Raw genomic sequence first — 12,253 nt, forward strand, 5'->3', positions numbered from 1 at the left:
ATCTTGGGCTGGAGGGGGACACTCAGGCCTTGTGAAGGCCAAGCACTAATTCTCAGGGAAACACTTAGCATAATCCATGTGAACTCTGCATGGCATCCTTCGCCAAGCCTGCCTTCATCTAAGTCTCCTCTCATCGTAAAACTTAAGCCCAGAGGCAGGCAAGGCAGGAGCACACATATGGGTGAAGGAAATGATCACCAGAGAAGTCATGGCACTGGCCTCAGTACACTGGAAGTGACAGGCTTTAAACCTCCTAGCTCCAAGTTCACTGTTGTCTCCATTCTCTTTGAGACTAGAGCTCTCTAGTTTCTGGCCTGTGGGGGGCCCTGAAGGTCCAGTTTTGGGGGAAAGATGAGTAGTTCAGTTTGAGACATGGCAAGTCAGAGGCATGGTGGGGGTGTGAGGAGACTCAGTCAGAAAGAAGCATGGCCATGAGCTGCCGTTCAGTCTTCTAGAGCAGCCCCAGCCCCAAATTCTTTTATCTAATCTTTTTGACCCTATATGTATTTTCAGCCTCCATGGGGTCAACCCAAGCCTTCACAGAGTCTGTACTGGTTGGGCAGTCTTATGCTTGGGGAACAAGGCAGGAGAAAGGGCCAGGCACTGGGTCAGGCGGCCCTACATCCCGTTCAGGCCTCGAGAGCCACAGTAACTGCTATGATGGAGTTGGGAAAGGTTCCAGGCTCAGAGCTTTGGGAAGCTGATCCTCCCCACCCACCCAGAGGGCGTCTGAGAACAGGGCCATGAAGACTCCCCAGGGGAGGACCAGGCAGGCAGGGACAGCTGCAGCCCAGCCCGGCAGGCAGGAGGCAACCAGCTGCTGCCCAGGAGACTGGGCAGGGTGAGGTAGGGCGGGCACAGCCCTCAAGAGCCCCCAGCCTGAGAGGCAGAGCGTGGGAGCAGGCAGCAGCCTTGAGGCTGAGTTTTGAGCTTTCATGCTGTGTTAATGGTCAACTTGGTTAATGCTGAGCAGATGGGGGAGGGGTGTCGCCTACTCTCTGGGCGACAGCCCCAGGACTTGCGCAAGCATGCACATGCACATGCACATGTGCCGACAATATAGGAGCCCTGCCTAATATATGGTGTCCTGTGGACTCCTTTGCCTATTAGTGCTGATTCTTTCACACCATCACACACACAAGATGGTGCCAGTAAGAGACAGACCAAGACAAGCACATACAAGTTCTATGGGTCTATCCTGAGGCAGCTGGAGTTGGATGTGAACCCCAGGCCGGGCACAGAGCCCTCAGTCTGTCACCCAGGCAGAACTCCCAGCTTAGGAACATTTTACCCTGTTTCCCTCTCCGTGCACTGTAATGAAGACACCAGGCACATGGAGTTTTATTTCAAAAAAAATAATAATTTATAAAAGGCCACTTGCTTCTGTGTTTTCTCATAGGCTTCCAGCCTCAGGACCACAGGGGCCAAAGCTCCTCCCATCAAGACGCTGGGACAAGCAGCTGAGGGGAGGTGGGGGAGGCCTGGGGAAATAGGGTTCAGAGGCCCAAGACCTCTTTTGGTGCAGGGGAGCAGGGAGGTTTAGGATAGCCCCACAGCCAGTTCCAGCCAAACCCTTGGAGCCAGGACTGAGTGCCAAAGCCCAGGAAGACAAGCAGAGCCCTAACACCTAACAGGCCATTGGAATGCTAGGACCATGACTCCCAGAGTAAGGGCAAGGCCTTGAGACTGAGTCTGAACTCTGGGTTGGGGACTCGAGCCCAGAGCTGGAAACCTCAACGAGGGACCCCAGGACCAAGAACAGACCTCCCCAAAGCAGAACTGGAGATCTGAGACAGCACTTTGAAGCCAGGGCCTTGGGGCTGCCAAGGTCAAGCACCAACAGGCTGCAGCTGCACCAGGAGGCCCAAGGCTGCTGGCTGTCCTGCCCGCACAGCCTTGTGCCCCTGCTCAAGTCTGTACCTCGGGGAAAGGGAAGGAACTGGGCCCCAGTGGCAGGGGGTCGTGGCTGAAGACAGAGTCATTGGAGGAGCAGGTGCTGCTGGCATCCCCACCAGTGGGGGAGCAGGGTCCAAAGGTCAGGCGGAGGTCAAGGTACTGTGGGAGAATAGTGCTGGTCAGTCCAGATAGCTTAGATGAGGCGCAGAGGGAGGTCACAGGACAGGAGCGGGGCAGTACCTCCTCAGAGATGGCCAGCAGGACCTTGTCCAGTGCCTCTACCAGCTGCTTGAAAGTGGGCCTCTGAGAGGGCGCCGCATGCCAGCATTCACGCATCAGCCCGTACCTGGGAAGGATGGGGCACGGAGTCAGAAGGAGCCTTAGGCCTGAGTGAGGGGAGGACCTCAAGGTCCTGAGCGGGGGTGTGATGAAGGGTTGGGGTTTGATGAGGGGTGGATGGGGCCATTCAGTTAAAGGTCACAGAAGCCAGGCCAGGACCTCCTGCTGAGCCGTGGAAGCAGCCAGCGGCCACAGTGAAAGTTGTTGCTGACCACTCTCCAGGGCCAGACCATGAGGCTAAAGTCAGGGCACAGGACAAGGACTGGAAAGTGGGGGAGAGTGGGGCGAGGCCTCACAGCTCTGGAGGGCAGTTCGGGGGCCGGTCCATCCGATGGCCTTCCCGTAGCAGTGAGAACAGCTCCTCCACAGGGATGCCGGGGTACGGGGAGCCCCCGAGGGTGAAGATCTCCCACAGCAGGATTCCAAATGACCACCTGGGAGCAGGACCAGGGCTCAGCAGGGCATGGTTTCACTCCCTAGTCCTGGGGCTGGGATGGGGGATCCTGCAGACATGATCTGCCACGGGGGTGAGGATTGGGGCTTCTTTTGGAGTCTGGTCCCACTCAGGTCCCAGGGCTGTATAACCTTGGGCAAGTGCTTTGCCCTTTCTGTGGGGTAGGACAATGATCCGGGCAGACACTCTGGACCCCCACCTTCCAGGACTCACACATCACTCTGGTGTGTGTAGACTCGGTCAAACAAGGCCTCAGGTGCCATCCACTTGACGGGCAGGCGGCCCTGAAAAGGAGAAGACAGGGCATTGGTGCCAGTCCCACAGGTTCCACCCCACCCCCTCTGCCAGCTCTGCCCTGCCTCCCTCACGTTGCTGGTTTTCTTGTAGTAGTCAATGTGGTGAATGCCACGGGCCAGCCCAAAATCAGCGATCTTCATCACATTGTCCTCTGTCACCAGCACATTGCGGGCAGCCAGGTCCCGGTGGATACACTGGGGGCAGGACAGGGGACTTAAGTTATTATGACACACAGCACCTCGCAGTAAGCCTGGTGGGTAGGGATCATCAGAGGGGAGCCCTGAGCAGTCTAATTTCAGGGCTTGCATGCTCCTCTCTTGTGTTGCCTCTTCCCCTGCCCTGTCTTCAGGTCAGGGAGTATGTGAGGATGGAACGGGGACAGGCACTGTCAGCTACATATGGATGGGGCGGGAGGGGGTGCAGTACAGAAGGACTTAGGGTAATGAAAAAGGGGAGAAGTTGGGGACATTTAATGCCAGGGCACTAAGGTGTGGAGATAGAGCAGTTGGCGTGGCCCAGTGCTGCCCTTTGCCCACACCTTCTGAGACTCCAGGTACTGCATGCCTCGGGCCACCTGATAGGCGCAGGAGACCAGGGCGGGGAAGGAGAGCGGCCCCTCACTACTCCGCAGCCCATCAGGGCTTAGGTCAGGGCCTGGGGGGCGCCGAGCCCGCAGGAACTCCCGCAGGTTTCCCTTGGCAGCACACTCCACAATCACGTACAGGGGCCCTGCGGAAGCGATGGGGGACAGGACAGGGAGGTTGTTAAGGCTGTGATCCTTGCCCTAACTGCCCCTAACCTGGGCCCATCCCACCCCCTACCTTCCTGGGTGCAGACACCAAGCAGGTTGATAATGTTCTTATGTCGACCGATCAGCTTCATCACCTCCATCTCAGAGACTAGGTCTGCCAAGTCTTTGTCAGAGGCATTATCTGCAAGGGCAACAGCCAAGGTGACTAGACAAAGGAGGCAGTGGGGTAGGTGACAGGACATGGAGTGCTGGACTGGTAGTCAGGAAGGCCTGGGCCTGAGTCCCTGCTAGGCCGCATGGCCTTGAAAAAGTCACCTAACTTCTCTGAACTTTGAGATCCTCTTGTATGAAATGGGACAATGAATCATGTTTTATCTCTCAGCAGTTGCAAGATGCAACGAAATCAAGGATCTAAAAGAGGTAGGCCTGCCAGTGAGGGGACAAAGAAACAGGAGAGGGGAAACAGGAAGGAAGCTTCATCTGCAGGGCTTGGTGTTAGTCCCTGAACGGGGTGAGAGCTCCTGGGGGCGGAAAGCAGGCTGGCGCCCTGAGGTCTGTCTGACCAGGGCCTGGCGTCCATCTGGCTTGGGAATTCAGGGAGCCGCCAGTGGGGCACAGCTAGGGGAGGCCTGGAAGAAGGCTGTGGAGCAGGGGCTGGGCCCCCGGGACTGACCTGTGGCCCTGGGCCAATGACATAGCCTCCCCAGCAGACCTCACAATGCACATTTCTCAATCCCTGCCTCCCTGAAAGTGCCAGGTGGCCCCAGCTGTGCAGAGAGGAGGGGGGCAGGGCAGAGCAGAACATCAGTTTGTGCTGCTTTTGTAGAGGGGGCTAGGGCACAGCAGGGAAAGGCCACAGTTGTAGGTCCTAGGTATGTCCTGAGCATCTTGGGGCTCCTGCTTGGAGGCTGGGACCAAGTTTAAGCAGAAGGGCTGTTCTTCTAGAGTGGTAGACATAGCATGACAAACCTAAGAAGGGCCTGAGGGAGGCTGAGGGCTAGATTCAGGGGGGAATCATGGGGAATGAGGTGAAGGCCTGCAAGGCTGACAAGGTTACTTGAGGCCAAGGCTGACATGGGGGTATCAAACCTGTCACCCCAAATCCTTGTAGTCACCATCATCCCAATAGATAAGATTTTCTGTACCAGGCACTTTTCATGCACTTCAGAAGTGACTTGCCAGGGTCAGTAGGAGAGCTGGGCCCCAGGCCCAAGGGTAAGATCCCGCAGCCTTTCCTGGCCACCATTGCTCACCTGATAGCACCCTGAGCCCCTTCTGTTAGTACCTTCCCTGAGGCCACCACACTCACCCTTGAGCATCTTGACGGCCACGGTGCTAGTTTGGTCAGGCTGGGCCGGGTCCATGCCCAAGGCCTCTGCACGCACCACCTGCCCAAAGCAGCCCTCGCCCAGGGGCTTCCCGAGCACCAGCCTGGAAATCGAGGAAGCTGAGGCTTCAGCTGTGTGGACAAAATCCCTGCCTGGAGTCTGCATCCACACCCTCACTCCGCATAGCGTACCTGTCCCGGGGGAACTCCCACAGCGGGTCCAGAGGGAGGTCTAGACTCACGAGACCAGCGAGCAAGGGAGGTCCACTGGAGGAGAGACGGACACCCCGCACCAGAGACGAGCTTGACTTGGCCGAGGAGCCCGACTCCAGGGAGAACTGCGAAGTGGGAGACTTGGTTGGCCTGTTGGTGCTGAGCTGCAGTGGGAAGGCAGGCTGAGAGCCTTATTACAGAGACACAGGGGTAGGGATGGCATGGTACCTGTCGGGCCAGAGGGAAGCGGGACAACTTCTGCACTGTGGCGGGCTGTCGGGGGTGCCGGCCATGGAGCACCTGCCCACGATACAGGCCAGCCAACAGCAGGAGAACCGCCAAAGCCAGGGAGCCTGATGCGTACAGGATGATGTCGGTATACCTGGCCTCAGGCGCTGCTGCTGTCCATGTGAGGTCCTCCTCTGACCGAAGACAGGCACAGACACATAACTGACTGATCAGTGGTCAGATGGCCAGCCCCATACCTGCTAACTTGGGCCCTCGCAGTTCCCAAAGCACATGGGGGCACACACCAAGAAAGCTGCAATTCTACCCAGTCCTGCATACCCCTGGGTCGCATGGACAGTCACATGTGGACATGAAAAGGCACTGCCACATGCGGAATAAAACACAAAAATCCACACACCATGTCCCAAGCTCAACTCCCACAGGTCAAGGGAGAATGTCTATCCAGCAAGTCACAGCCCACTGCTGGATCCGAGTGGGATCCCTTGGCCCCCTTAGGTGCTCACCTGGCAGCACCGTGAGCCAGGCTGACTGGTAGGAGAGGCCGATAGAGTTGCCTGCCAGGCAGGTGTACTCGCCCGCGTCCTCGGCCGATACATTTCGAAGGTATAGTACCTCCACCTCTGAGCTATTGATGTCTGTTGTCTGGGGATGGAGGACACACTTAGGAGTCACAGCAGGGCCTGGGACCACACTCTGGCCAGAAAGGGAGCTAGAGACCAGCCCCCACCCCCCATGAGAGAAGGGCAGGGCTCAGGTGTTGCAGAGGCTGGACCTTCAGGACTTGCACATAGGGAAAGCCATCGGCTCCGAAGCTGCTGCCGTTGATGACGATGTGCTTCAGCCACTGAATGTGGGGCTGGGCGTCGCTGTACACTTTGCACAGCAGCTCCACGTCACTGCCTGCCACAGCTGTGGTATTGGCCGGGAGCCCCGCCTGCAGGATGGGCCGGTGCGGGGACCGCTCTGGGGGCCGGGCCAGCCGTCAACCCTGACCAGTGGCACCCACAGAAGCACCCTGGTCATTCGCCTCCAGCCTCCCCCCAGCTCAAGGGAGGAACCTTCTCAAAACACGGCTCAGCTCTTTTCTGTCCTTTGCTTACCCTGCTTAAACATTACATGGTTCCCCATTGCCTTTGGGGTCAAGGACAACTTCTCAGCCTGGCATTCGAAACCCTCCATGGCTGGGCTCCCCACTTAAATGCCACACCCTAGGCATACGCCTCCCCACAAATGCATTTTATTTTTTATACGTAAGGCCTTTACCCAGCTTATACCCTCTGTCTCAATGTCTTTCCCAGTTTTCCTCTCAGCAGACCCCTGCTCCTCCAGGCTTACATTATCCCCTGTGCTTCCCTTGGATCCACTGGGACACCTTGAACAGCTTGAGTGAGTCATCTAAGACTAAGTCTACGTCATCCTACCTGAGGGCAGGGTCTGGGCTCCTGCTCCCACATTGCCTTGCCTGCCCGCCCGCTCACCCAGCACGTCCAGAAGGTAACTGTAGCGGATGCTGCCCACTGAGTTCTCCACGAGGCAGGTGTACATGCCACGGTCTGAGGGCACCACGCTTTCCATCACCAGGCTCCAGTGCTGATGGCGCAGCTGAAGGCAGGGGAAGTGTCCACAGGGGGCCACCGACCCATGCCCACCAGGGGGTCCAGGCCAAGGCCAGGAACTTTGGGACAAAGGAGAAGGCCCTAAGAAGTGTCTGAGCCCTGAGTTTTAGCTTGGCCTCTGCCTAGCTGTGCCACCTTGAGCCAGTCTTTGCCCGGAGTCTCAGCTTCCTCATTACAGCCTAGAGGTGACCCTGCAGAATCTCATCATGAGAATGAGCTGTCAGAACTTATTGATACTGGTCAGGGATCCTTCCCCCTTTATCAATGGAGTCACTTAGGCTGAGAGGCTAAGTCACTTGCCAGAGAATGGGAGAGTGGGAACTCGAACCAGAGCAGTCCGAGCCTAGTGCTCCTTCTGGGGCCGTGCAGCGGCTTATTAGAGAAGGAACTGGGGGTTTGGTATAAGGGGGCTTATGGGAAAGTGAGTGGAGGAGCAGATGGCTTTGGGATGTGGAGACTCACCCGAACACCTCCAATGCGATGCTCCCCATGGAAGTCCTGTCCATCCTTGAGCCAGCGGATGGTGGGTGTGGGGTTGCCTGCAGCTGGACAGCGGAACTTGACGGTATTGCCAGCAGGCACCGCATGCAGTTTCTTCTCCATGCGCTGGGGATGTGTCCAGTAGGGTGCTGGAGGGGAGAGGAAGGGAGAACTTAGTGCCCCCACGATGACCACCTGCTTCCACAGAGGTATCTGAAATGTAGGGAAATGAGTCCTTGAGGACTTGTACTGACCGTGCTGTGGGAAAATGTGTCTATTCGAAGGGTCGTCATGTGCCTTGGGGTCCTCATCGCCATTGGTGGAGGTCAAGGAGTCTATGTCGGGGACAGAGGGGAGTGTTTGAGGTCTAGGACAGAGAGAGTCTCTCTCTCCCCAGGTACCTCTCAGCCCCTGCCAGACCCCCTTACCATCTACGACCAAGGTGACATTGTGTAGGACAAGCATGGAGCCTCGGGCTAGGCAGAGATAGTGGCCAGTGTCCTCTGGTAGAAAGCTGGCGATCTCCAAGCGGCCCCTCCAGCCTCGTACCCGGCCAGCAGGTGCCAGGCGACTACCCTCTTTGTACCAGTGGCCACCACGCTCGGCCCGCCCACAGCATAACTGCACAGGCTGTCCAAGGGTCACCGTCAGCTCTTGCTCCTGCCGCTCCGGGCTGGGGGCCAAGCAGGACTCTGTGGGCCAAGGGCAGAGGTCAGTGAGCCCTGCAGCCCTAATGAGGCAGCCCCCCACATACAGAGAACATGCTACGCACTCAGGGCACAAGCACCTCAGACACATGCCAGACACCTGCTGCTCCTCGACATACACAAAACCACATGCAACAGATACTACATGCAGGGCAAAGGCCACTCTCTGGTGCACATCACACACATGGTACGTGGCACGCATGCTGGACTGGACGTGCCATTGTCCAAGACATACATACATACATACACAGCACATGCTATAGGTGTCACATACAGGTTACATGGCACACTCTGGGGCACATTGCTCTCACAGTGCATACACCACTGCTTGGTCTTCCCAAGCCACACACAGTACAAAGAACATACACACGCTCACGCACACACAGCCAAGAGGCTCACCACCAGCTCTGCAGCCCAGCTCAGGGCCCTGGGCCCTGCAAGGCCAGTCCTCTCGTGTGGACACAGAGATAGGTGGATGCTTGCTGGGAGCCAGACACTGAGTCTCAATGGTTGGGCCCTGCCCTGCTGCCACCTCCTCAGGGCTTGGGCCAGGATCCTCTCCAGCTTTGCTCAGCCAGCAGTCCCCTCCTGTTGCCCACTCTTCCCACCCCTGCCACCCTTTCCCACCTCAGAGGTCATACCCAGCTCCATTTCCTCAGAGGCCTCAAAGGACAAAGCTGGAGCCCAGGGCGCACTCAGCAGGACCCCCAACAGGGCCAACAGCAGCTGCATCTCCTTCCCGCTACTCACGGGACCTAGCTGGGCTTTCCGTCGGCCTTTCTGAAACAGGAAAGGAGAGGATCCCCTGCTTCATATGCACCTTGGCTGGTGCTGTTCCTCTATTTTGCTGGTGAGGAAACTGAGACAGGAAATGGCTGGCCACTTGTCCAAGGCCCCCCGCCAGGGAGCAGCAGGGCATACTGGAAGTAGGTTGTGCAGGGGGGCAGGCGGGCTTCCTGCTCCCCAAGGGTCCTGCTGAGACCCTGGCACAAGTTCACAGAAAGGGCAGTTTGGGGATTCTTTCCTTGGAAGCAAGCAGAGAATGGAGACATATCTTCTGCTCACTCTCAGCACACATAATTTATTATTTTTTTTGCTGAATAAATGAATTTATTGCTGAAGAGCAAAAAAAAAAAAATCTGAAATAAAATACAAGGCCAAATTTTAGCATCTGGATGTTATCTGATCTGACTCCCACTCCTTATTGCATTGCTGACATTTCCATGACCAGGTGTGGATACCTGCAGTGGCAGAGTGCTCACTGCTAACAAGGCAGCACACCCCATAGCCAGCAGCTCTTCCTCATTCTGAACCAGAATTGTAGCCTGGGGATACCTCAGCTGTGTGTCCCCACAACTCCATTTGAGGCAGCACTGGCTCTTGTAAAGAATGTAGACTCTAGTGTCTGACAGAACCAAGTTTAAATCCTGGCTCTGACTAACTTGCAAGTTCCTGGCCCTGTCTGGACCACTGTTCTCACAGGACTGCTTTAAAGAGGAAAGAAAAATGTATGTAGGGGCTGGGTACACAGAATATTGGCATGTTCTCCCCTTTCCCTTCCCATCCCTCTCACCCTGGGTCTGCCTTCAGCCTGTCATCTCCAGTTCTGGCACTATTCCTGTCAGGTGTGATATACACACCGATCCCATCTGGTTACCCTCCTCCAAATACCACCAAGGATGTCTCCATCGCCCAAAAGGAACACTCAAACCCAAGCATCAGCTGGGGCAGGGGAAGAGGGTGACCAGTGTAGTCCCCGGGCTACTGGCATCTCTGGATCTACCTGGGAAGCCTATAACACCCCCTTCTCCTCAGCCACTGCCCTTTGTCCACCTCTAGCTCTGAGGCAGGGAGCACTTAGCTTGTCCTGGCCAAAGCCATTATCTCCTCCATCAAACTGCTCCTTCCTTGGGTTGCCCCTGCAGCTGAAGCATCACCTCTGTCCATCCACTCTCCCTGCCCCTTCCCAACTTCTAGTCCATTCTGCCTTCTCAATCCCTCTCCAGTCCATCCCATCTCCCCTGCCGGGACCCAGGGCAGGCCATCCTCATCTATTGCTTGAGCCTTTGCAAACATCTCCCTGTGCTCTCCAGACTCCACTCTGCAGCAGGGCTTTAAAAATTACAAGTCCACCATATCACACCCTCCCTGCCAGCTTACAGGCCCTTTAATGGCTCTGTGTCCAGCAGGATCCAGCCCACACTGTCCAGCATCCTAGGCCTCCCTCCCTGCCCTGGCCAATCTTTGGTTGCCGTCTGCCCCTTACTTCAGCTCCTTCAGCACTAAAGACACTGGTTTTCAAAACTGGACACGTTTTCTCTCCTGCCCACACCTCTGTGCCCCCATTTCTCTTCTCCACCTGGCTCTGATGCTACTGTCTCTGCATCCACTCCCAGCTTCTGTGGCCCCTCCTCTATAAAATCCCCCCACCCACCCCTCTGCAGGGAGGACAGCTCTCTTGGGTCCGCAGCTCCGGTTGAGAGTGGGGTGGCACGGCCACGGGATATTATTCCCACACCCAGGCTACCCTGACCTCAGCACCTTAGGGCCCTTAGTCGGGTCACGCGCGGACATGGGGCCAAAGGACCTGACTCTGGCACCAAGCAGTCCTGGGTTCCCCTCCAGGCTCCTGCACTCAAACGCAGGGGCACCCTGGGCAAATGACCGCACCTCTGGGAACCTCAGCTTCCACTCGAGGCTCGCAGACGGTCCAAGCAGTTAAAGGACTGGCGCGCTCTTCCTTCTCCACCCCTACCCGGCCACCTTGGGGGAGGTGCGAGCCGGCGGGTCTCCAGGGGGAGCTGCAGAGACAGCCTGCCCGCCCCTGCCCGGGTGGACAATGAGTAACCAGCTCCCCGGCCAGGGTGCTCTTTGGACGGAGCGGGACAAAAGGCCCTGTGTGCGTTGCAGGTTACTGATTTACCGTCCCCTCCACCTCTCTGCCCAGCGGACGCCCAGGTCCCCAGTATTGGGAGAGGGCAGCTCCAGAGTCCCGCAGCCGCTCGCCCCCTGGCGGCTGGGAGCTCAGCCTGGGTCCGCATCGGGTCGCGGCTCACCTCGAGCCTCTGCGGGCCCGCTCCCGGCCCAGGATCTCAGCTCACCTGGATCCTCCGCGGCCCCGCTCCTAGCTCCCGCCAGCCCGGACTTCCGAGCCCAGGGGTGACCGCAGACTCAGCCCGGACGCTTCTTCGCCCCGGGCCGGAGAGCCAGGAATGCACTAGCGAAAGCGGCGTGGCCGCGGGCGGCTCAGCGCCCCGCCCACCTCGGCCCCGCCCCTCCTGGACTAGCTCTATCCTAACAGCGGTGTGGCTGCGGGTGGCACAGAGTCCCACCCACCTGGAGTCCAGTCCCCGAACCCAACAGCGCGGAGCAGCAGATTGAAACAGCCCAATCCCGGGGCTCCGCCCCGGCCTACTGTACGCCTCCTCAGACCCTGTCTGTTTTGCCCGACCCAGTCCAGGCTTTGAGGTTCTATCTAGTCCATGCTACCTACTGCTTGTCACCTCTGGGGAACAAAACCCAGCAGTCCTGACCCGCCCACCTCCACAGACCTTGGCCCAGCCTGGCTCCTCTGTCTTCTGCGCAACTGCCATAGAGTGGCTAGCGGTCAGACCCCTTTTGCCCCCGTCCCCATCCAATCTCTGCACAAGCTTCAGGGTGATATTTAAAATGCAAATCTGACTGTACCAACCACAACCACCCCTTTCAAACCTTCCTATAAAGATCCTTGGCATGAACTGCTTCCTGCCCACATCTCCAGATGAATCCGTCATTCACTTCTTCCTTGCTCCCACTCTACCTCTGGGCCTTTGCACTTGTGGGTCCTTCTTCTTGGAAAGATCTTTCCCCTTTAGGTCTGGTTAGTTCCATCTCATTCTTACATCTTAGCTCATTTCCTCAAAGAAGCCCTCTGGACTTGCCAGG

General features: G+C 57.4%; 1 protein-coding gene across 4 annotated transcripts; it reads right to left on the reverse strand.

The window, feature by feature from the left end:
- Window positions 1–1,708: 1,708 nt before the first annotated feature.
- FGFR4 (fibroblast growth factor receptor 4) lies at window positions 1,709–11,580 on the reverse strand. 4 transcript variants are annotated; one of them, XM_011362219.2, is made up of 18 exons: window positions 11,431–11,559; window positions 8,971–9,109; window positions 8,051–8,314; window positions 7,877–7,957; window positions 7,605–7,771; window positions 7,005–7,128; window positions 6,299–6,489; window positions 6,030–6,168; window positions 5,506–5,699; window positions 5,257–5,402; window positions 5,047–5,168; window positions 3,808–3,918; window positions 3,525–3,715; window positions 3,058–3,180; window positions 2,903–2,973; window positions 2,532–2,669; window positions 2,137–2,242; window positions 1,709–2,055 (listed from the first exon to the last, which is right to left on the reverse strand). In XM_011362219.2, exons 2-18 carry the CDS (start codon window positions 9,059–9,061, stop codon window positions 1,909–1,911), a joined length of 2,406 nt encoding a protein of 801 aa, XP_011360521.1. In that variant the 5' UTR covers window positions 9,062–9,109; window positions 11,431–11,559; the 3' UTR covers window positions 1,709–1,908. The 4 variants fall into 4 exon arrangements, with proteins under 4 accessions (XP_011360521.1, XP_023387635.1, XP_023387634.1 ...); XM_023531867.1 differs by having other exon boundaries at window positions 1,709–2,242; window positions 11,431–11,580; XM_023531866.1 differs by lacking the exons at window positions 6,299–6,489; window positions 7,005–7,128.
- Window positions 11,581–12,253: the final 673 nt, after the last annotated feature.

This window comes from Pteropus vampyrus, unplaced genomic scaffold (assembly GCF_000151845.1).
Source record: "Pteropus vampyrus isolate Shadow unplaced genomic scaffold, Pvam_2.0 Scaffold74, whole genome shotgun sequence".
Classification (NCBI taxonomy): Eukaryota; Metazoa; Chordata; class Mammalia; order Chiroptera; family Pteropodidae; genus Pteropus; species Pteropus vampyrus.